This window comes from Leuciscus leuciscus (assembly GCF_965113295.1).
Source record: "Leuciscus leuciscus genome assembly, chromosome: 12".
Lineage (NCBI taxonomy): Eukaryota > Metazoa > Chordata > Actinopteri > Cypriniformes > Leuciscidae > Leuciscus > Leuciscus leuciscus.
This window is the reverse complement of record NC_138736.1, coordinates 32,467,981-32,491,506: the sequence shown is the minus strand read 5'-3', so window position 1 is coordinate 32,491,506 and position 23,526 is coordinate 32,467,981. Positions and strand designations below refer to the sequence as shown.

General features: G+C 36.0%; 2 protein-coding genes across 4 annotated transcripts in view; both read right to left on the bottom strand.

The window, feature by feature from the left end:
* Window positions 1-42: 42 nt before the first annotated feature.
* daxx (death-domain associated protein) lies at window positions 43-12,442 on the bottom strand. 2 transcript variants are annotated; one of them, XM_082186181.1, is made up of 12 exons: window positions 12,378-12,442; window positions 11,593-11,661; window positions 11,132-11,425; window positions 10,546-10,914; window positions 9,511-9,642; window positions 9,176-9,292; window positions 7,599-7,830; window positions 7,228-7,397; window positions 4,856-5,030; window positions 4,249-4,756; window positions 2,661-2,790; window positions 43-1,616 (listed from the first exon to the last, which is right to left on the bottom strand). In XM_082186181.1, the coding sequence occupies exons 3-12, from the start codon at window positions 11,345-11,347 to the stop codon at window positions 1,557-1,559; spliced, it is 2,109 nt and encodes a 702-aa protein (XP_082042307.1). In that variant the 5' UTR covers window positions 11,348-11,425; window positions 11,593-11,661; window positions 12,378-12,442; the 3' UTR covers window positions 43-1,556. The 2 variants fall into 2 exon arrangements, with proteins under 2 accessions (XP_082042307.1, XP_082042306.1); XM_082186180.1 differs by having other exon boundaries at window positions 11,132-11,371; window positions 12,378-12,433.
* A 5,163-nt stretch (window positions 12,443-17,605) lies between these two features.
* Window positions 17,606-23,526, bottom strand: part of tapbp.1 (TAP binding protein (tapasin), tandem duplicate 1) — an 86,003-nt gene continuing 80,082 nt past the window's right edge. Inside the window, exons 1-8 of one of the 2 annotated variants that reach the window (XM_082186243.1) lie at window positions 20,943-21,290; window positions 20,652-20,846; window positions 20,030-20,278; window positions 19,365-19,724; window positions 18,926-19,249; window positions 18,567-18,668; window positions 18,349-18,377; window positions 17,606-18,227 (exon numbers count right to left, since the gene is read on the bottom strand). In XM_082186243.1, the coding sequence (XP_082042369.1) occupies window positions 18,216-18,227; window positions 18,349-18,377; window positions 18,567-18,668; window positions 18,926-19,249; window positions 19,365-19,724; window positions 20,030-20,278; window positions 20,652-20,846; window positions 20,943-21,003 (1,332 nt within the window). In that variant the 5' untranslated portion in view covers window positions 21,004-21,290 and the 3' untranslated portion in view covers window positions 17,606-18,215. Of the gene's footprint in view, window positions 18,228-18,348; window positions 18,378-18,566; window positions 18,669-18,925; window positions 19,250-19,364; window positions 19,725-20,029; window positions 20,279-20,651; window positions 20,847-20,942; window positions 21,291-23,526 lie in introns of those variants that run through there. The other variant, XM_082186241.1, reaches the window with a different exon arrangement.

The window sequence follows — 23,526 nt, the reverse complement described above, 5'->3', positions numbered from 1 at the left end:
TAGTTCACTCAAAAAAAATGTATTCTGCCATGTTCTGTCATATAGAGTAAACAAAGTTTTACTTTTATTGGAAATAAATCTTCAAATTATCTTCTTTTGTGTTCTGCAGAAGAAACGATGCCATACAGGTTTAGAACAACATGACAAAAATGTCATTTTTGGGTGAAATATACCTTTAAGTACAGAATAAAAAACAATTATCGTTATAAAAAAGGCATTGTTTAATATGCCTTATTCCACCAGCGTGGTATAAATTAACATCTTAGAATGATATGAACAAACTGTTATTAATATAAAAAGTACTTTCTATAACAGATTTAATATGTTCTCTTGATGTACCTTGTCTTTTCTCATGCCAGTTCAATTCTCAATTAATTAAGCAGCGCAATTAAAAACAATTTTTAATATGATAATATTGATCAATTTAATAGATCAATCATCAGCAGTTTACAGAAATCACTTCAATATCAAACGTCAAGTGTAGGAAGACACTTAACTTTTGTGCTTTGTCACCTGAGGCCGATTAAAGGGATAGTTCACCCAAAAAGAAAAATTCGCTCAACATTTTCTCACTCAAGTCATTCCAAATCTATATACAGTTTTATTCTGTATTCCACAGAAGAAGAAGAAAAAAAAAAACATAAGGGGAAGTTATTAATGTCTGAATTTTAATTTTTTTGGGTAAACTATTCATTTAAAGGGATACTTCACTTTAAAATGAAAATTCTGTCATCATTTACTCACCCTCAAGTTGTTTCAAACCTGTATGAATTTCTTTCTTCTGCTGCACAGAAAGATAGATATTTTGAAGAATGTCAGTAACCAAACAGTTAACTGGAACCATTGACTTCCATAGTAGGAAAAAAAAGTACTATGGAAGTCAATGGTTCCAGTTAACTCTTTGGTTACTGACATTCTTCAAAATATCTATCTTTCTGTGCAGCAGAAGAAAGAAATTCATACAGGTTTGAAACAACTTGAGGGTGAGTAAATGATGACAGAATTTTCATTTTAAAGTGAAGTATCCCTTTAAGACGTAATCTGAAAACAAACATTCCTATGCTTGTGAGTTGGAGCATATCAAGTATCTTGAAAATTATTTCTACAGCTGCTTAAAAAAATCCACAGTGCACTGTACAAAGTAATCAACATGTAAGTCAAACACTACACAAAATGAGAGCATTTATTGACTTGAGGAGGGAAAGCTCACGTCCCCTAATGACTCTTGGCACAAATGAGGATTTCATCTAAACCCTCCAACTAAAACCATAAATACAATACAAGATAAACCCTCGGAGTAAGAATATTTAGAGGCAAGACCCATTTACATTTTACCAAAATACCTCTAAAAAGCCAGAATGAATAACGGCATGCCATTTTCCCTTGTATAAAAAGTAAACAGTGGCATCGCGGATAAGGGGCGGTGATTCAAAAGCTGATTGAACCAGTCCAAAGTAAAATAAAACATTTTTGTTTTAAGTTCACATTAGCAGGCACTATTGGAGCAGGAAGCTGTCTGAGATGCCAGTTCGGTACCCTGTGGCGGACGGCAGAGTTCACTCTGAATCCGAGAGAACGATCACTTCCTCTGGGTCGCACTGGGTCGCCACGTTCACCTGTCAACACATCAACCACAGGAGTTAGTTCTCTGTGTAATGGGCCTGTGAAGCTGTGTTGTTATTAACTAAAACTAATAAAAAACATTTATGGTCATTGAAACAAATTTTTATTGAAATTAAACGTTCAGGTATAGCCTACTTTTAGTAAATATTTCAGTTAGTTGCCAAAGCAATATTTGTAATTTTTCATTTGGTTTAAGTTGAAGTACTAATTACTAAAATAAATATAAAAATGACATGAAAATGAAAAATAAACGAATAAAACCAACAAATATAAAAAATTAAAACGTATATTAAAAATATCTTGCTCTTTCATTGGCTGTAGGTCATCGCCGATGTAGTTTTCAGTCAATACACAATCACACAGCAGGACTCGTCGGCGATTCTCTCAGATCGCATCTTTGATTATTCACACTGCGTGATTGTCACTCGCGTGAACGAGCACCGATTTGCCTATGATTCGGGCATTTGTCGGCGATCTCACAAAACCTGTCGGCGAGCGAAAATCGGGCCTAAAATCGTTCAGTGTGAACTCGGCATAATACGAATTTGCATGACGTCATCATTTTCAGAGATTTGCGTTTTTGTTGTTTACACAGGGACCTTTTTTCAAAAGTTTGCGTTTTCACTCACCGAAAATGCTGCTGTTGTGTAAATGAACGGCCAAAACGCATAAAAAGTTGTATGTTTTTAGTTAAAAACGTTGTCGTGTAAACAGCCCCTCAGACAAGTCATTTCACTCCACTCAGCGGCCATCTTTGAAACGCCTCTCGGGCATGCAAGTGCAGCTCCAATCTTTTTGAATGGGGAAACATCAAATTCTCTAAAACAAAACGAGTGACGCATCTTGTGTAATTCTATAGTCTTTGGCTTCAGGAGCCAAACAATTTTGAGCCTGCTTCCTCCAGGAGCAGGATTGGACACCCCTAGTCTAGCCTTTTTGCTGCTGGAATAGTGTAATAACATGCAAATGCAATTCAACAGATTCAAATGGATTTACTGAAGTTTTTCAATGCAAGCTAAAACCAAACACACGGTCACCTTATTTCTCTTCGGCGGAGGTGTGGCTCTTGAGCTCCTGACCATGTCCTTTGTCGGAGTCCTTGTCCTCTTCCTGGTTGAGTCTTCCTGCTCAGAGCAGCAGATCACTCCCATATCCAGAGGAAGATCACTGAGGTAAACATGAGAAAAACAGCACTGCATAAACAAGTAATAGTTCACCTAAAACTGCCATGTTGTTCCAAACCAGTATGGCTTTCTTTCTTCTGAGAAACACAGAAAAAGAAAAATCTGACATCCACAGATCAGCATTCTGACATCCGCAGAACGGCACGTTCTCGAGAGACATGGCAATGCCAAAAAACACGAACAAGTCATTCTTTTGAATCAGTTCTTTTTAGTGAAATCACATGATTTGCTTTGCAAAAACAGTCTGAATGATTTGGTTCTCAAGTTCAACTCACTCACACAATGATCCAGTTCAACGGCTCGCTGAATGTGACTGACTGAAATATTAGTCTGTTTCTCACTGAAAACTATTGAATGGTTTCAAATGACTCTGAATATAATGTATTTATGAGTTGTGTGGATCTCAAAGACATTTATGGTGCTTTTGATTTAATTTTTTTAATTGTATGGAGAGAATCTTCAGAAACTCTTCTATTGTGTTCCAGAAAAAAATATTTTGTTCAAAAATAATAATCATATTTTATATACAAAATGTAGATAAATATTGCCGTTTATTACTAATATTGTTATATTGGTGCCTGTAAATAAAAACAATAACACATTTAGGAGAAACCCATGGCAAACCTGTCTTGATTTCTTTTTTTTACTTGGCAATATAGGCCAGGTTTGGTAAAAAAAAAATTATAGAATTTTCTGATAAAAGAAAAAAGTAAGAAACAAACAAAAAAAAGAATTTATTTATCATTGCAAATAAATAAATATTAATGATGATAAAATATTAATGTGAAAAAACATTTTCATTTCTTTAAGCTTAATAATTAAAAAGTTAGCAGCTTAAATAGTAATTTAAATGGGACATTTTCAAAGTCTTGATTTTGTTTTGGGGCTCTACAAGAATAGGTTTTCATGCTTCAATGTTCAAAAAAAGTATTATTTTCCCATATATTACCTTGTTGCGGCACCTCTCTTCCCAGTCTGCCAGTAACACTCTGTTTAATTCCTCTCTCTATGCAGCCCCTCCTTCTGAAAAGCGCCATGTGCTCTGATTGGTCAACCACTTTGAGTGTGTTTTGAAAATGTCACACCCCTTACCAAAACTGCGAGTTTCAACACACTACTAACGCGACTCAACGAGGCCTCGGCGATTTTTTGCCCTATACCTTTGGCGGGAACTATCTAAACGAGGAACATTGTGACGTTTGTTCCCGGAAGAGAACTCATGACTACAATCGAGGCGTTTCAGGGAGTTCAGACACAGTGCGCACTGATACAGAGAATAAATCCTTTAGGAGTGACTGTGCTTTGTAACTTTGCAGACCTTTTTCATGCTCAAACAGCAACATTACACGGTAAAGAAAGAAGCATAAAAGAACCCCTTTAATAGTAAGTGATCAAACAAACAAATTGTCATTGTAAGTTTGTACATTTCCTTCAGCTTTACCTGTCCCGTGTGCATTTCCCATTGTAGGCGGCAGTTTGTTTATCAGTCGAGGTGCGTTTTCTTTTCCTGTAGTTGCCCGTCTCGTCGATCAGTAAAGGGCTTGTCGGAGGTAGTGGGCTGCAGTTGGCTGATCTCATGGGGGTTGGCGATGAGCCCCGATTGGTGGAGACAGTCTCAGTGCAGATACTGGTGCTTTTAGAAACAGGTTTACTGTGATTAGTGGGAACAGGTTCTGCATTGGCGGTAGGCAAAGAGTCCATTGTCTCTGACTGACTGATGTCCTCTGTGGAGAGAGGGCTTGGTTTATCAAGTGTGCCGTTGGTGTGTGTTTCCACAGTTCCTGCCTCATGTGTGCTACTGGCTGGAGACTGCTGGTCCTCGTCGCCCGGATCTTCCTCTGTATCCTGTATGGATGATTTGATTGACAGAGGAGAGTTCTCATTGATTGGCTGTTCATTGTCACTGTTGTTCAACTCAGAGGGCTCTTCGACGTCCTCTTCTTCATCATCTGAAACACGTCAGCAAAGGAGAAATGAGTTTTCTCACCATGAACAGGACACACTGAATATAAGCAATGGTTTTAGATGACAGAGATGAAGATTTATACCTGGACCAACTTGTTCTTCACTGGCCTGGATCTCCTCTTCAATATCAGGATCAGAGGAATCGTCCGTTTCTTCATCTTCTTCCTCCTCTTCTTCCTCTTTTACTTCCTGTTCTTCTTTTTCTTCCGTTTCCTCTTTTTCTTTTTCTTTGCTGTCACCCTGTTGCCCATTTAGTGCCTGCAAACGTGATGGAAGGAAAAACAGATTTAAAATTGGTCATAGTTTTGGGTTTTTGGCCGAAAGAGAGAAACGGCTGTTACTTTCAATCAAATTGTGGTTATTTTATTTTATTGGCTTGTTTTTTAAAATTCAGTATTATTAAAAGTATTGAATTTAATTAAAAAGTCTAATATTAATACAACTATACAAGAAAAAGCTAATATAAAACAATAAATAAATACATTTTAAAAAGCATTTGCATCAAAAAACAAGTTAATTAAACAATATTATTATTATAATATAATATTATTATAATATTAATATATTTATTTAATATGTTAATTAAAATAGAATATTTTAACTTTTTCAAATTATATTAACTTTATATTGTTCATAATATGTAGATAAATAGTGCTGTTTATTACTTATATTGTTATATCGTTAAATATGAATACAAATAATTAATTAATTATTAAAAACCCATGGTAAACCTGCCTTGATAGAAAAATTACTTGTTGCTTTAAACATTTTCATTGTACTTGGCAATTTAGGTCAAGTTTTTGTAAAAAGAAAAATGAAAAGATTTTTATGATGAAATAACTTGGAGCAAAAAAAAAAAAGGTAAATAGATCTATATCAATCTTAATAATAAAAATATGAATGGTGAAATATTACTAATATTTCTGATATACTAAAATGACTAAATTTTGTAAATTAATGGTTTTAATTACATTAAATATTTAAAATCATTATTTAATTTATTTAAAAAAAATATTTTTCACTTTTTCACTTTTTTTAAATAATTAAATATCTTCTAAAAAGTGAAACAGATTCATTAAAATTAATCCAATTATTTTTTAATTAATCAATTAATTTAATTTTTAGAAGTTATTTAATTAATATCTTACTTATGAAAATAATATATTTGCATCAAGAAAGAATTTAACTATTATTTATAAAAAATTTAAATATTTTAAATCATATTTAAGTAAGGAATAATTGACGACAGGCCGTTGAATTATTAGAAAAATAATGCACACCCGAGGTGGTAATGCGGTCACGACGCGAAGCGGAGTGGCCGTTACACCTCGGGTGTGCATTATTTTTCTAATAATTCAACGGCCTGAAGTAAATTATTCCGCTTATACTACAGTTACCACACCTCCAAACATTGTTCAGATTATGTATTTCAAGACGTTTGTAAAGTTTTTGTCATTAAAACGCTCTTGTATGTAGGACTAATTTCTTACGCATCTAATCCCATGCCTCCGTTGCTAATTCCAAAACGTAATTTCAGAGTTAGTAACGGAGGTTTGAGCCGCTGATAGCAGACTAATGCTGGGTCACACGACTAGCTGACACATTCTCTGACTGTTTTCATCGACTGCAGCAGATTTTAAACACCGACTTTGAACACAGACTGAACGCGCTGAACACTTGTTTGGGCATGATCAGTCATAAGTATCAAATTACATTCATAACCGGCCTTAAAGTGTGTCCCCGGCTTTATGCAGTTATTAATGCAGTTATTAGAGAGAGATGTTGCAATAATGAGACAGAAAAGCATGTGCGTCATTATTATTTTTTATTTATTAATTCAATTCGTTTTAATTAATTCGTTCATTCTTTTTTTTTTTTATTATTGACAGATGACAGTAGACTAGCCAAATAAATGAAACACAAAGCCCTTTTAACAAGTAGGCCTATCAATAATTATTTATTTGTTAAATTATCTGCAATAAAAATCCGTGCTGCATTTAGCCTATATTCAGTTTAATTTTCTATTGATTATATAGGACTATATACTTTATTTATTAAAATTAAACTGCATGTTTCCATTGATTGTGAAGCTAGACATTGTAAATTGCAGATCAAGCGCATGGGGCTAAATGTTTTTTCTTGTTATGAATTGTATCCTATTTTCTGTTATTACAGTTGACTACGCGAAGTGATATGGAACTGTAATGCGGTCAAGACCTGCCTGGAACTACTTTAGCCGTGCGTTTCCCTGAAAATAATGCACACCTTAGAACGTTCTTCAACCAATCAGATTCAAGCATTCAACGGCCCTGTAGTATAATTTATTACAATGCATTTCATTACATTTTAAGCATAACATTTCAGTGTGGTTTTATAACTGAATCAGTAATATTCTTCTAGTTCTCTGTAGATTTTAAAACAAAATAAACAATATGAATGTACTTTGTTCTTTTACCTCTTTTTTCAGTCTCTCTCGTTCTTGTCTTTTCCTCATTTCCTCGACCTCCATGTCTTCCTGTTTATTGGCGTATTTGTTGATCACCTCCTCCAGGCTGCTGATGGCCGTGTCTCTATTGGAGCGTAGTCTGCGATGTAGTGTTGGGTCAACGAGTGCAGGATCTAACGCTGGAAAAACACAGAAACAAAAAAAAATGTGTAACTTACAATCACTAAATATTACTGGGGTCCATCCATTATTACATCAATCCAGAAATGTATATAAAACACTGATGAGTTTGAAGCATCAAGGAAGCAGGGCATCAGACTAACACAATATGACTTCCTTATCTTCTCTAGCTGAACTCGATAGTAATTAAATTGAATTACTAGGTTTGTATGTATCCGTAAGGTGGGAGCCAAAGTTGTAGACCATGTCAAGGTGTCGTCTCTCCTGCAGTTTGTTGCCCGTCTCTCGGAAGGCTTCTTGGGCGATCTGGGTCATCTGTTTGCGGGCGAGCTGGAGACTGTAGCGTTCGTTGGCGCGCTGCACCACCTTCAGGATATCCGTGTAGTCCGGTGGATTGTGAAAAGCTTCTGAACTGTTAATGTAGCGTTCGATCTACAAACCAAAGAGAAAAGAAGACAGTAATATATGAAAACAAAGGAAAAATATAGATAAATATTCATTATTTTATGAATATATCCCCTGGGATTTCATTTCAGTGCATGAGCAATCTTTACCTTTATGAGGGTGTCTTTCATCTAGCCATATAAAACCACACTTTGAGATTAAAAAAAAAATCTCTATCTGAATAAATTTAGGAAAATATTACAATAAAAAGATACTTTTATAAATGTAATGTACTAATTACATTTGAAAAAATAAACATTTTTGGTCACTTTCTTTGACATTTATGCCTCAAGTTTGTCAGTTCACCTTTTAGGCCACGTTCAAACAGCAACAGAATGAGGTTGTCAGTCCTGCATTTGAGTCCTTGATACGGTTACGTTCACACACAAAATGGTTATTTAAGGGAGTGACAACCGCATTCTCGAACCCAACTCACACCTGTAAATTTTCAGGACTCACAACTGCATTCTCGGAAAACACGCGCTGTGAGAACGGACCCGGAAAACTAGTTGTCTGTCACGTCATACAGTTTGAGAGACCCCACAACTGTGTGTTGTGTTTTCATGTGTGGTTTCGGTAACCTACAGCGATATACAGATATACAGTAAAAGCTGCTGTCGGTTAATGAAGATTTGACGGATGAACTAGCGGCTCGCTTGGATGCCTGTCGTATCAAAAAGTAATCAGACTTTTCCGTTTTATGGACATCGCTGTCTTTGATATTAAATTGGTCACTGTTGTGGTTACTGGTTAGAGAATACAGGCTTGACTCTTCTTGCACGTTCACAAACCGTATTTGAGACGCTATTGTAAGTTGCGGTGTGAACGGGCCATTTCAAGACTCACTCACACCTGTAAGTAAACGCGGTTGTCAATCCCAAAAACTGACAGTGTGAACGTAGACTTAGTGCTTAATCCTGTTCTGTACACACACAGTTCAGTAATTTACAGGAGTGACAACCACATTCTACAACCGAATTAACTCCTGAAAATGCAGGTAGGGACAACCACATTTACAGAACTACTTGTTAGTTAATGTACATCAGAAATGTTTCTCTCTTCTGTATGTGCAGTGCAAGAAATCACAGGGAAAGAGGTGCGAGTCTGGACTCTTACGTGTCGCCAGATCTTGCTAGAGGAACAACAAACAAGAACAAGCCCACAAGAAACACTAAATAAATCCAAACTGGAACACTTGGAACGATAATTTAGGGGACTCACTCCCGCTGCGTCCCGCATTTAAATATGGCTGTCACTCCTGAAACTTTACAGTGTGTACGTGGCCTTTGAGAACCGATCTTGAGGGACGTGACTTAACAAGCAAAAGAAGAACCTTTTTGTTGATTTCTGGGTAGCGTGTTCCACTGTAGGCAATCTTCTGCTCGATCACTCGACCCGTCAGCGTGTTGCAGCCCTTCAGCTCACACAGTTTTTCATAGATCTTCATCATCTGAGACCACAGAAAGAGCATTAAAGATAATGATTAGAACAAGACCATATAAAACCCCAATAAAATCTCATTATTTCATGTAGTTTCACTGCATTAAAATGGAATCAAATTGTCCTTGATCTTTTGATATAACAGTTTGATTTACTATAAAAAAAATGGATTTATTCGAGCTAAATCAGCGAGACGAAGAATTATAAAACAAGAAGAAACAGACTCACCTTGCGTTTGAGCTTGTGCTCCTGAATATAACTGGAATCTTCCTTCTCCAAATCGTCCACAGTCAACTCCCTCTCCTGAAGCCGTCGGATCTCCTCATTATACACCTTCAACAGGTTTTCCAGGTACGCTATCTGAAACAGAACATGAGAGGCACACAGATTACATGTACTAAATCCCTCAAATAATTTCAATGTGCACAAGTATAGAAAACTAAAGTTGTGTTTCCAGAAGTAAATCCCATTCATTTTTTATTATTTGTTATTGCTAAAAACTGTTCAACAGGCCTAACATGAACAGAAATGTTTAAAGGTATAGCGGAGGATGTTTTACTTCCTGGTGGGTAGTCTAAACTATTGGTCCTCCTAATTGTCAATCATTCTGGTGAATCAATCAAACTTTTCAAAAAGTAGAGAGGGCGGGTCTTATCTAAAATTTGGAAAGATCCTCCGCTATACCTTTAAGTATTGATATATGATGATACTATAGCCTACTATGTATTTGCATAAATGGAATATTTTTTATATCGTACTGTCATTTTTTATTTAGTTACATGCTTCATTGGATGAATAGTACATTCCCTAATAAAATAAAATACAGTGCTGTACATTTGTTCTTTACATTTTTCAAATACCTTTTTTAATCTAAGTTTGAATGATTGGTTTGTTTCATGACTTATTCTGCTTTCTATTTACCTTCTATTTTTCTACTTTGAAAAGTGTGTTAAATGATACAAGTCAGACATCGTAATTCATGCAATAAAACACTTTTACGTTCAGAGATTGATGATTTCAAATAGGAATATCTCACATCCCACTGTAACTGGAACACAGCATGCAAACTCTTTACTGAAGACTTTTTTTAAAAGGAGAAAATAAAAATTCCCTAAGGAGAAAATTCATGGAAAAATTATTCCAGAACCAAGGCCAGCTGAAAACCAACAGTGTCCGTATACAATATCCAAGACCACTGTCATATCGACCTTCACAACATATAAAATGAGTGTATCTGTGAGTTATGATGGATTGCTACAGTACCTGTCTCCTTGAAGCCCTTTTAGTTTTCTTCGATTCCTCATTCTCCTCTTGCTTTTCCTCTTCTCCTTGAACCTGTACCTGCTCCTTTACATTTGTCCCATTGCTCTTCTCCTCAGGTTTTGCCTGAGAAGGGAGAGACTGTATGGAGCTCCGCTTCCGAGCCGTGTGCTGTTTAAGAACGGTGCAGAGTTCGTTAATGTAGACGAAGGTTTTCCCCGTGTTGGCCTGGGCCCGTGTGAGGCAGCGGCCCAGAGTGTTTCGAAACTCAACCGACGACAGGAAGGTCGGCAGGGCCTTAGAGTGTCTGGTCTGCAGGTAAGTCACGACTTCCGGATGATCTTGCGAGTGTTTGGAGCAATGTTCCACAAACTGGACCATGGGACCATTCGGTTGGATTAGAAGTGGGACAGGAAAGGAATAATTTCAATAGGATTACAGGACGAAACCCCCCAGAATGTAATGTACATATTAAAGTTTCTAAACTAGTGGCCTGTTAGACATTTTTGCAATATGTAGTTAGTGTAATATGCTCATTTTCTGCATGAAATATGTAATAACTCTTGGTAAATATTCATAAAAAACATACCTCTGCAAACAGTTTTTCATTCTCCACTTGCAGGACATGAACATCCTTCTTTGCAGATGCAAACGGAGACTGTGTGATGTGTGTTGGACGTGGCAGCTGATTCTTCAGAGGCGTTTTCGGCTGGCAGGTCGAAGTATACGAACAGGATGCAGACGTGGAAGCTTCTTCATCGTCATCATCAAGGATCACAATGCTGTCCATCACTGCTCCGGCCATCCGGAAGGGAGGAGAACGAATTTGCTGGGGAGTAACGAATGTGGAGGTGTCAAGCCTGCATTTCAACTACACCAATACCTGGAAACACACCAGTTACTCTTTAAGATTTCACTCCGTGCGCAAGTGTCTCAGTAAACAGAGTTATATTTAACACTCTCTCTGTAACTGTACCATGAATGTCCAAAGTGCTTTCATATTTAGCATATGGTACTTCAAATTTACTTGTTTAGCTTTACTGTACTTACTTGAGCACTGAGCATTGAACTGGCCAAGAGCGTCAAAGTCCAAACTGAGATCCCAAAATCTGTATGTTCCTGTAGAACAACATATTCATCAGTGCAATATTTCAACATGTATGAGACAATTGTGTGTAATTAAATGTAATATCATGGTCAAATAATTTAAATATTCTCAAAGACCTGGGGAAGCCATAAACAAATAGCAAAATGCTCTTTAAAATTGTTTTGGATGGATAGGATGTAACGTTAACGTTAATTATGCAGGACATGACAACAATGCAATGACTGACACTGTCAATCGACTTGATTTACCCTACATACATTTTACATGTTTTCCATCAAAGTCATATTAAAAACTACAATTTGTTAGTCACCACTGTGAAAAAAAGAAACGAAACTACATTCGATAATGATAAGAGCAGTAACTATGGTATTTTGGCGGTAACCATGCCTACCATGGTACAATTTTGTTTAATTCCCTAGGAACCATTTTTACTGCTTGACTGAGTCAATGAGATCTGGACACTGAAATAATTCTATATTATGTGGATATAAATATAATAATTTAGGTTGATTGCCTGCTGATCTGGAGACTGTAAGTTAGCTCTTTAATTCGGTCATTCAGTACAGCTCACTTCCGTTTATTTGTTAAAAGCCTTCAAACATCGACCATAAAGAGTAACTTCCCAACATGTCAAGTTCCTCACAATCTTCACAAACGCATCATAAAATACTTTCCATAAAAGCTCGTTATTAATCAATCAATAAGAGGACAATTAGAAACAACTTACGCGCTCGGATCCTGAAACTCAGCGCTGGATGTATGTACAGCTCAACAAGAGACGCGCTGGTTCGCTGACGGCCAGTAATCTGAGCGCTCATTGGCTGAGCGCGTCGTATTTCTTCTGCGATTTGTTTTCAACGTTGGTCATTTGATGCTTATCAGCGCCGCTCAGGGAGCAGGAGATCATAACAGAAACTCAGTGTATATTTCTTAAATTTTTTGTAATATGGTGTTGCATCACACAAAATTGTATTGACCAGAGGCGTAGTCAGATGTGCATCTTGTGTTTTGTTTCTCCAAAAACGGAACTGAGACAGGTGCACACTATAGCCTCTGTATTTAATTGTATTATATAATATATATATATATATATATATATATATATATATATATATATATATATATATATATATATATATATATATATATATATATATATATATATATATATATATATATATAACTTTTCTTCAACAAAATTTTGTATTCTTTTTGGGGCATTGCTTTTCTTTTGAGGTGTGACTTTTTTGGTCATCAAATACACCAAAGTGTAAATTGTCATCTTTTCATAGTCAGGGATTATTATATTGGAAACCGATACAAACACATTTTTTACCCACATAGTTGTTCTTTAATTAATGTATATCCTTAATTAATAGGTAATCTGTTCTTTCAGGACTGGATGGATAAAGGTGTCTGGTCCATTGTACACATTATGGATGGGGAAGGAATTTTCCTTAGTTATGATGATTTTTGTTCGAAAATACAATATTATTTGTACTCGGAAATTATAGGCTATGTGTCTTTGTCTTTGAACATGAGAAGACCTCATTCCTGATGTCATTCCTGACCTTTGTTCCTGATGGTTTGGTTCAGCTGGTAAAATGTGCATTGCGTTATTCACCTGTGTTTCCAAGAGTTATTTAAACATTTCTGGTCTTAATTTTACAAAGGAGAGCGGCCGGTAAGATTAAAGTTTTACGAACATTAGTAAATACAAAGAGTTTACCTTCTGAAGTTAGTAAGAGACATCTTGTTTTTGATTTTCTTAAAGAAAAAAGTGGTTCAAATTAGAACAAGATTTCTCACTTTCCCACTTGTACCAAAGGTAAAAGAGGTTCAGTTTAAAATTATTAATGATATTTATCCTTGTAATGAGTTCTTCAGACAGATATTTCATTTGGGTTGTAATGAGTGCACCTTTTGTGAAGCAAACATAGAGTTGTTGGAACATTCATTTTATGCAAAATTCTGGGATGACCTTTACGTTTGGTTAAGTTTGAAATATGTAATACCTGACATAGCCTAAAATATTTGTATTTTTCTTTGAATTCTGATGGTGAATTTTTGGTTAACAACATTGTGCTGTTGGAGTTACTTCATACATAATGCAGATTATTTAAGAACCCTCCCATGTTCTTACATTTCCATTAAGATTTAATTAACTTTTTTAAATTCTTAAAACTCACGCATAACAAACAAAAATACATTTTCGTTTTTAATGTTTCTTTAGTTTTATGTTGTTTATTTATTCTTTTCTTGGACTTCTTGGAATTGTATTAAGCTTTGTTATTTTGAAGTTTGTTTGGTATCTCAGTATCAAGCAATAAAAAAAATTAAAAAGCCTTAGCCTTTTGAGAGTCAAGAGCAAGAAAACAGGCACATAAGATCCCTATTATTTTCCAAACACTGGCCTTTTTGAACCATCTACAGTTGATATCTCACTTCAGTGATCAGCCAATGGTGTCACAAATTCTGCCTAATGATGATTAATTGAAATCCTCTTGTGCGAAGGAAACATCGATTACTGGTCTTGATTCTCAAATAACTTAACAATGAAAGAAAAATAGAAATATTAAATTAAAAACAAAAACAAACTTTCCATTTTGCTTTTTTATCTAACATATTTGTATGTTTATTATTTTTCGCAAATGTATTATTATATATTTAATCATGCACAAATATCAAGATTTATTTATTTATTAGCCTATATATTTTCACATTTGTTAAATTATTATTTTTTCAGAATTCATCCTTCATATTTACAATAGTTATAATAATATTGTCTCATGACTTTATTATTTAGTTTTCACTTTCATCAGTCCAATTTAAGAAAACCTCATAATGACTGATGATGTTCCACTTGTCCTAAAAATCCATTGGCTGCAATTTTAAAGCCTTGACATGAGAAAACATTTCAGGTTCAATTCTGAAGAAGAATTTTTCAGTCAAAGTCTAAACATGCAGACTGTAGTTCTTCTGTGTCTCGGAGCTCGTCTCGCCTGTGCATGTGAGAAGATGTGAGTACTATAAATGAACTGTATGATTTGATATTTCAAAATATGCACACACACACAAAAAGAGTCCACATCAACTTTCTTCTGCTATGGAAAGAAAGTAAGTTCTTTTTGTTTTGGACCTTATTACTTTCATTATACAAAACATTTTTTAAATATTTAAATAATTCTAAATTTATTCAATTAAATATAAATGCATTTTTATAAAATCTAAATATATTTGAAGATTTTTTTGTCCAAACAAACACACTCTCTTAAATATTTCTACACTGCTGTGTCTGGAGACATTGACTTCCCAGAGTTCACTGTTGTTGGTCTGATCTATGAAGGGCAGTTTATGTACTTTGACAGCAACACAATGAAAGTTGTGTGAGTGAATGAGACAGAAAGGAGAAGCAGAACACCGGGACACATAAACACAACTTGCAGCTGGAACTCTTCTGGCATTCAGAAACAACATCCAAGAGCAAAAGAGCGGTTCAACCACTCAACAGGGATCTTCATCATGAACACACTCATACACACACACAACATACTGTACCAGGATATACAGTGGTACATTTACTTCATCATGTGCACTCATTATTATTTTTTTTTATCAAATTACCCCTCAAAATACTCTTTTCTTCTCTGATGATGTGTTTACTGGCATGAGGGCGGGACAACCTGTCACTCACATGAGATCGACCAATAGCAAACCACAACCATTCCACCTCTTCCCTGATGGACAGAATAAAGTCCCATCCTACATTTTTTTCTTGTTTGAGAAGCCGTTTCACTAGGGAACAATAATAGGAAAAAGACAATGGCAACTTATGTTTCATGCTGATTATATATTAAGTATAGCTGACATAAAGAAATCTCACTAAAATCTGACATTAATGGTACATAATTGCTGTTTCTTAACCTCAAAACACTAAAAATTATATTTCAGTTTGGTCTAGCCAATGTGCAAGTGCAGTGTAGAGCAAAGGTTGAGCATAAAGACCAGGCAGTGACTTTGCAAACTCAATAGGTTCATAGATTAAGCTGTACTATAATTCAGTCACCAAACTATGCATACAGAAAATATTTATGATCACATTTGAATTATGAATCAAAGTCGATCAAACAAGTTGCTTTGCTAATAACCCTAACCCTTGCTTTGCTATAATTTTTTATTGGCTGCTCTAAAACAATTGAATCTTTTGATAACAGAGCTTCTCTTGAGGGCAGAACACATTACTTGAGCACTGTGTGCATTGAGTAGTTGAAGAACTATGTGGAGTATGGAAAGAGCAGCCTACAGAAAACAGTTACTTCAGGTCTTATCCAGCGCTGAGCATGTGAGCACCGTCCTTCAGATGAGACCTTAAACCAAGGTCATGATTCTCTTTGGTCATTAAAAATGCTATGGCTCTTCTCGTAAAGAGGGTGTAACCCCGGCGTCCTTGCTAAATTCCTTCTATTGGCCTTTATCAGTCATGGCCTCCTAATAATCCCCATTCACTGAAGTGGCTCGATTTTAAGTTGTGGAGAAAAGTCATCTCTTTCTTGCTAATGAAGCTCAAACTCTCTAATTGTGAAATCGGGCCAATTGATGGTCAACCCTCTCTCATATAGACAACATTCTCCAAGGACAATCAACTCTTCTTCCACAGAATAAAACATTTTAAAAGATAATTTCGACTTTTTATCTCACAATTGCGAGTTTACATGTCACAATTCTGACTTTATTTCTCACAATTCTGAGTTTATAACACGCAATTGCGAGTTTATATCTCGCAATTCTGACATCTTTTATCAGAATTGTAAGATAAACTCGCAATTGCGAATTATAAAGTCCAATTCTATGGAAAAAAAAGACAGATTTTTTCCTCAGAATTGCGAGTTTATATCACAATTCTTACTTTATAACATGCAACTGCGACTTTATATCACGCAATTCAGACTTCATAACACACAATTGCAACTTTATCACGCAAATATGACTTTATAACTCGCAATTGTGACTTTATATCATGCAATTCTGAGATAAAAAGTCAGAATTTCGAGATGTAAACTCACAATTGTGAGGAAAAAAAAGTCCGAATTGTAAGATAAAGTCGCAATTACCTTTTTTACTTTTTATTCTGTGACGGAAACAAAGTTCCATACTTCCCAGAGGCAAGACACCACGTGAATATGGTCTTATTCTTTTCTCCATCACCTGTTGTTTACTGGAAAAGCCCAGACTGAGCAAAAACTGCTCAGTGACTGCACAAACTTCTCAGATGTTCTTGACCTTTGCAATTACAGTCACGTAGGCCATGAGGCCTCAGACACATCTTTTATAGTACTCAAACTTATTCTACAATTGTTTTCTATAGGATAGATAAAATATTTCAGCAATCGCTCTCTCTCCTCTCCACCTATAGCTGTGTGTGGCTTTTAGATGCTGTTATTAAAATATAGTCCTTTAACTTTGTTTTTTCTAAAAGTATTCTTTTTTTTTCTGTTCAAGCCCTGTGACGTTTCCTCCATTATAAATAATTGTTTGATCTTTCTGACATCATACATGTTTACAGTGTTTATTATGCTTGACAACATTGCTGAAACAGAAGTTTGCACAACAAAGCAACTTAAATTCTAGGCAAGGGATGGGCAACTCCGGTCCTGGACGGCCACTGTCCTGCAGAGTTTAGCTCCAACCCTAATTAAACACACCTGAACAAGGCAATCAGTGTTTTCAGGATTACTAGATAGATACAGGCAGGTGAGTTTTTATCAGGGCTGAAGCTAAACTCTGCAGGACAGTGGCCCTCCAGGACCGGAGTTGCCTATCCCTGCGTCTGACATACAAAATTTGACCTATACAAATTAAAGCCTATAAGATAATTTTTTGTGTTGTTGTTGTTGTTTGAGTTAATTACAGAAAATGCAATTCAAATATTACAAAAAAAATGCCGTAAATAGGGTCTTTAGTTTGAGGACTGTTTAATTTTTTTTTTTTTACTTTGTCAGATACAGTAATAAAACAGTGAGATTGGCATGAATATGAGATCAGATGTGTGATGATCAAAACTTTCACTTCACATTTATCAGGTGACTTACTGTATTATTATTCTCTGTATTTTAACTGTTTATAACACATATAAAAAACCTTTTCATTTTTTTCAAACTGAATCTGCTGCCTGATCCCCCTCAGGAACTCCATGATTTGAGAGAGAGAAAGACATGTAGCCTAACTAATGATTCTTAACACACAGGTCATTACTTATTTGAAGCACTACACTTGTATATCTCTAAACAACTGATTAAAAAAGTTCAAATGCTTAAATTCAGTCCGAAAACTAAACGCAATATTTAAAATAAAATAATTCACTTTTTTCTTTTTTTTTTAATTTGTACAACTATCATTAAAATCGTTTAGTATAAAAATACCTGCAGAGAGTAACTAACCCAAACACAGCAAACTGAAATTCCTAAGCAAAGACTGAAACACAATATAAAACTATTCTGAAATAATTATTTACAAGAGCAGTTTCTCTGCACACAATTCAGCTTCAAAATCCCCTCCAGGTCCAGGTTTACTTCTCCTTCTACACAAGAGACAGAAATAAGCAGATATAAGCAGTTATACAGGAGAACTAAAGATAACATCGGAGAAATTAAAAAATTTAATTTGAGACAAATTAATTATTAACAAAATATGTTATTTACCTTATTCTCTAATTCAGTGTCACTGGAGTCTAAATGAAAACAAAAATTGACATGCTTCGATATTTAATACATTCCAGGGCATTTCATATTACAAACACAATTCTAGTCTGTATACTGCAATATGGTAATTATTTTTTACAATGGATCAGGTCATTTTATCATCAGTTCACTTGTAAATAGCTCTTCTGTGTTGCAGTGATGTTAGAAAACCGACTCACCAGAAGAGCTGAACGTCCAGTAGAGAAACTTTATCATGCCGTAAAGCACCAGAGCAACAGCGACCATCGCCATAGAGTCTTCAATAGAAGGAGCGCTGACACCTAAATATATAAAAATATAAAATCAAGACTTGCAGAACATTCTGACATAAACATTCTTTTGGAAATTAAAATATGAATCAGACTGTCATAAAGACTGTCACTTGTTGTCGCCTACTAGAGTATCCTGCAGAAAGAATCACTGAAAATCCCCACCATTGAAATATAGACAATTGAAGTGGACGTGAAATTATTCAGGTTTAATGATTGATCATAAACACTGTCTGAAAATGACATCAGTCTAGGACAGTATCACTCACCAATCACACTGAGTGTAGCAGTAGCTCGCCGTGTTCCTCCAGCGTGTTTGGCTACACAGGTGATGTCACCACCACGACCCAGCCTCATCTTACCCGAGTCCAGCTCCAGACGACTGCTCTGACTGAAGGTGCCATCAGACGCCTGTCTGTGACCCGTTACACCACCCTGACCCAGAGAGCGGGACTTCCCATCAGCCCCGGTGAACTCCCAGCCCAGATCCAGAGTGTGAGGAGCAAAACCAGACGCTTCACACTGGATCAGCAGCAGCTGCCCAGGAACCAGCAGAGGAAGAGGAGAAGGGTAGATGGAGAGAGAGGGAGGCTCTGGAAAGAAAAAAGGAAGTGATGGTTACTATTACATATATATAACATAATATCCATAATAATTTATGCAAATCTGACTTGGCTCTGTCAGAATCAGAGTATACCATCATCTCACCAACTATCTCCAGGTCCACGGCTACCTGAGCCAGCAGATGTGGAAGATACACTGTGCAGATGTAAGTTCCTGAGTGTCTCACTTGAGATTCTTCCAGAATCAGAGATGCATTTCCTGTTTCATAGAGGCCTGTGATGTCAATATCGGCTCCGGTCTCTGATGTCTCTGCAAACCGATCGTTCTTGCCATCGTAAGCGAGAACCAGCCGTCCTTCACCCCGAAACTGATAACGCCACTCCACAGAGAATCCAGAGCCGTGAACTGGAGAAGACTGGTCAACCCAGAACCCACAGTCTAACAGAACCGGTTCTCCCAGTCTCGAGCGGACCACCGGAGTTTTACTGGAGACACTGAGAATGACTTTAAGAAAAAGAGGAAAAAAGGAAGCATATTGAGCAAAGAAAGTGTTAAACCATCATTAGAACAGAAGGGTTAAAAAGAATTTGTCTTATTTAATTAATTAACATATAAGATACATGCAAAATAGAATCGGAATGCACATTTTTTTAAATTACATTATTTACAGCTCATTATGTATAACTATGTATAATAATAATTCTTAATATTATCAATTATATAATATACATAATTATTATGTATTATGGAAATCAATGTAATATTTTTTCTGCCAATATACAGTGTATGAACAATTTAGTTTTTTTTACCTTTTGGCTCTTTAGAAGCTGAAGGCGCTCTCATGATATTTGACAACGTCAGCTGATCGTCAAGCCCTTGCACTGCCACTGAGAACCAATCAGCTTGCAGGTAGACTGGACTTTGGGCGGAGTCAGTGAGAGCTGATGTCCATCTGACCATGGAGGCGTGAGGCATGAAAGGGTTAATCTCACACTTTGGTTTGTTCACAGAGCCTTTGGGAGGGTTCAGGGCGGCACTGCAGAACGTGCCAGCTGGATCTCGAGGAGAACAGTGCATTAACATTTAGTTATCATCTTATTGTTATTTTGCACTCTATAACACGTGACATTACACTATATATATGACATCTGTGGCTGTTGGATCTGGTCAGTGTTGAAAAGTGATTTAAATAATTTAAATACAGTACAAAGGACTATATTGTCGAACAACACAGACTATATTATAGGCTACTACTATATCATAAACATTACAGTATTTATTTACATTAGTATCAAGTGAGCACAGCATTACGTAAATCTTCCTTGACTTGAGCATGGACTTTTTGACATCTTATAGATAGGCCAATTACAGATTATATAGACCAGAAATCAACACAAATGTTTTAAAAGCACATGCTGCATTGACACTAACCTGTCACATAGTAAACTCTGGACGGGCTGATGTCTGCAGGAGGATGAAGATCAGATATGATCTCTTCACTGTAAGCTTCAGTTCTGATGAACATTAGAGATTTCTCTTGACTCATTGGTACTGAGAAACCTCCTCTGTGACCGGGCTTCTCCTGGACAAACCAGCACTCCAGAACCGGACATCCAGAACTGGACACTGCAAGATAAGAGAAATCATTCTTAATTATGTTTAATGATCCCACATAATTAAATGTATAGTTTTGAGTAGGTACCAAAATGCAGCAAAACTTACCACCAAAAAACAATGCAAATGCGATAATAGATATCTTATATATGCTCGAAATATAAGACATCGTTGGTCTTTATGTTAAAATGATAACTCTGTGCTTACAACTGCGTCTATTAGGAGTGTTTAAGATCTGTCGGTTTTCCCCTCACAACATCCGTGCACAAGAGGTTTCACTTTCAATGCGCATGTGCATTCATGCCTATGTTGTTTGTTTTGCGCCACTGCATATTGCAGGATATTTGTTCCAATCGAAAATATAGTACTCCGAGGTCGCTTTTGATGTAAATGTCTTTTAACCACTAACTGTACCAGAATATACACTAAAACCACTAAAAATATTTCTCGACAACGTTCATTTTAGCCTTTCTAAGATATTATTAGTGTGTCCGCTAGGTGGCGGTCCAAGCCAACAATAGTCTTCCAAAATCGCCCACATTTTTTTTAACCATATCACATGGTTTCTCGGAACAGACTGCAGTTCACTTTTTGCGTAGTAACAATAGATAACCAAACCTGTATAACTAGTGTAGTTTTATGCATTATTTACACATCGTTTTTGCAAGTGCTGAAGACTGTATCAGGCCTACTGCAAAACTTGCTAGAACAAAGGTTGAATGATTTGTACAAAAAGGTTACAGAGTTCAAATTAGGCTAGGCTACTTTATAATATAGACAAGAACTAGGCCTACATCATCAAGCATTTGCAAAAAAAAAATAAATAAATAAAGAAATTGATAAACACATGAAAGCTCTATAACAGTTTGATGTATTCTGGGACCCTTGAAATCTGCTGCTCTGGCCCCCTGTACTCTGTCCTCATATAAAAGGAGACTTGCTAGCCACTTCATTTATGTAACTGGCGAGCTTTAGTTTAGGTACGATCTGCATGATTTCCACTCCACCACAAAATATTAATAAAAACATCTCTTTACTGTTTTGAGTCTTTAAAGTCCCCCTGTGGTGAAAATCAAGTTTTTAATGTTGTTTATATTCCTGTGGTGTTTTAATATGCCTCAGACAAACCATGTGCAAATTCATAAGTCAACACCATTGCTGTGTGGTGAACCAAAGACAGTCTCAAAAAAAGTGGTTTGAAATCGTCAACGAGTGGATCTCTGAGCGTGTGCGAGTGAGTGGAGGTGGGAATAATTTGCATATTCATAGAACCGCGTCTACTAAATGAGGCAAGGGTGTGGAGGAAAAACGTTTGTCATTTTGGTGATCAAAGATGAGTTTTAAGTGATAAAATTGACTGCAGGGGGACTTTGCACATAGTATTATGTCTTAGCTTAGCAGTGCCTGTGTTACTGTGTTCTGTGGATAAATGAATTCCACTTTTCCACTTTTGTACTAAGTTGTTTTGGATATCAACCAGAATGTATCTCTTAAAGTCAATGGACAGTCATTCCCATTTTCCCATATTTCTATTCTATTCCAAGCTATGATCAAAACATTAGATCTATTGCCACTACCACATGCACTTGAAAATGTTTTTGTCATTGAGAATGTTGATGTGACACTGGATGTGAGTTTATAATGATAGTAATACAAAAGACGTAACCTCCTTACTGACATGTAACAGTACAGTGTGGTTCTAAACGGTACCAAATGGCTTCAGCTTAATAGCCTAACTTTACCCGTATCCCACCTCTAAAGTGTTTTGGGTAAAACTTTATTTTACAGTGTCCTTGTTACACGTTACATGTAGGCTATAGTTACTGTAGTAATAACTATAAATTATGCAATTACATACAATTAACCCTAAACCAACCCCTATTCCAAACCCTATAACTAGCCTACATGTTGTTAATAAAATTTTATGAATAATTGTATATTGTATAATGTATAATTACACTGCAACACAGACACCTTAAAATAAAGTGTAACCAGGTTTTGCTATACAACATGAACACAAAAAGTACATTGTACTTATTTTCTGACGTAGCCGAAGACAAGTCAAATCAAGTTAAGTTACCTTTATTTATATAGCGCTTTTTAAATACAGATTGATAATACAGATAACCGGAAAATAATGCAACAAAGTTTGTTTCTGGTGTAGGCCTAGCAGATCTAGAAGAAAATAGTGTCATAGTCCAGCTTAAGTAAGTTTAGTGATGGTTCATTTTTGTTGTAAAAAAGTTATTAATTTAGTTCATTTATATGCATTTACAAGTACAGACTCCTAATATAAAGTAGGCCAATGAAGACCAAGTTCCAGTGGAATAGCTTCACCTATATGGGTGTCTTAGTCCATCATTTTGGTGTAATTGAGTGGCAGTTTCTCAGATGATGAGGTGTGACATGTGACAGCCTGGGAAGGAATACCCAATTAAGTTTATAGTGGGTCTCTTCAATTTGTTTATGTAAAAATTATTGTTTGAAGGCCAAAAGTAGCAAAAAGAGACAATGAGTCATTTACAATATTACAGTAAAAGGAAAAAGTGCTATAAAGTCATGGCATGGTTTTCTTTTTCTTTGGTATGTTTACGTCTCCATTTTGTCTGCTCTATCGGCGATCAGCACAGTTGAGGTCTTGAGGATATTCCGCGTAGTAACATGTGACGTGCAGAAGTGCAGAATTTACCTA

Bases quoted from the DNA above. Each gene is read 5' to 3' on its own strand.
- daxx (XM_082186180.1), bottom strand. The intron at 7,398-7,598 runs GTAATTCAATTT...GTGTTTTTCCAG, and splicing joins TACGGATACATACAAACCTA to CGTTAGATCCTGCACTCGTT. The intron at 2,791-4,248 runs GTAAAGCTGAAG...TGTTTACCTCAG, and splicing joins GGGAAATGCACACGGGACAG to TGATCTTCCTCTGGATATGG.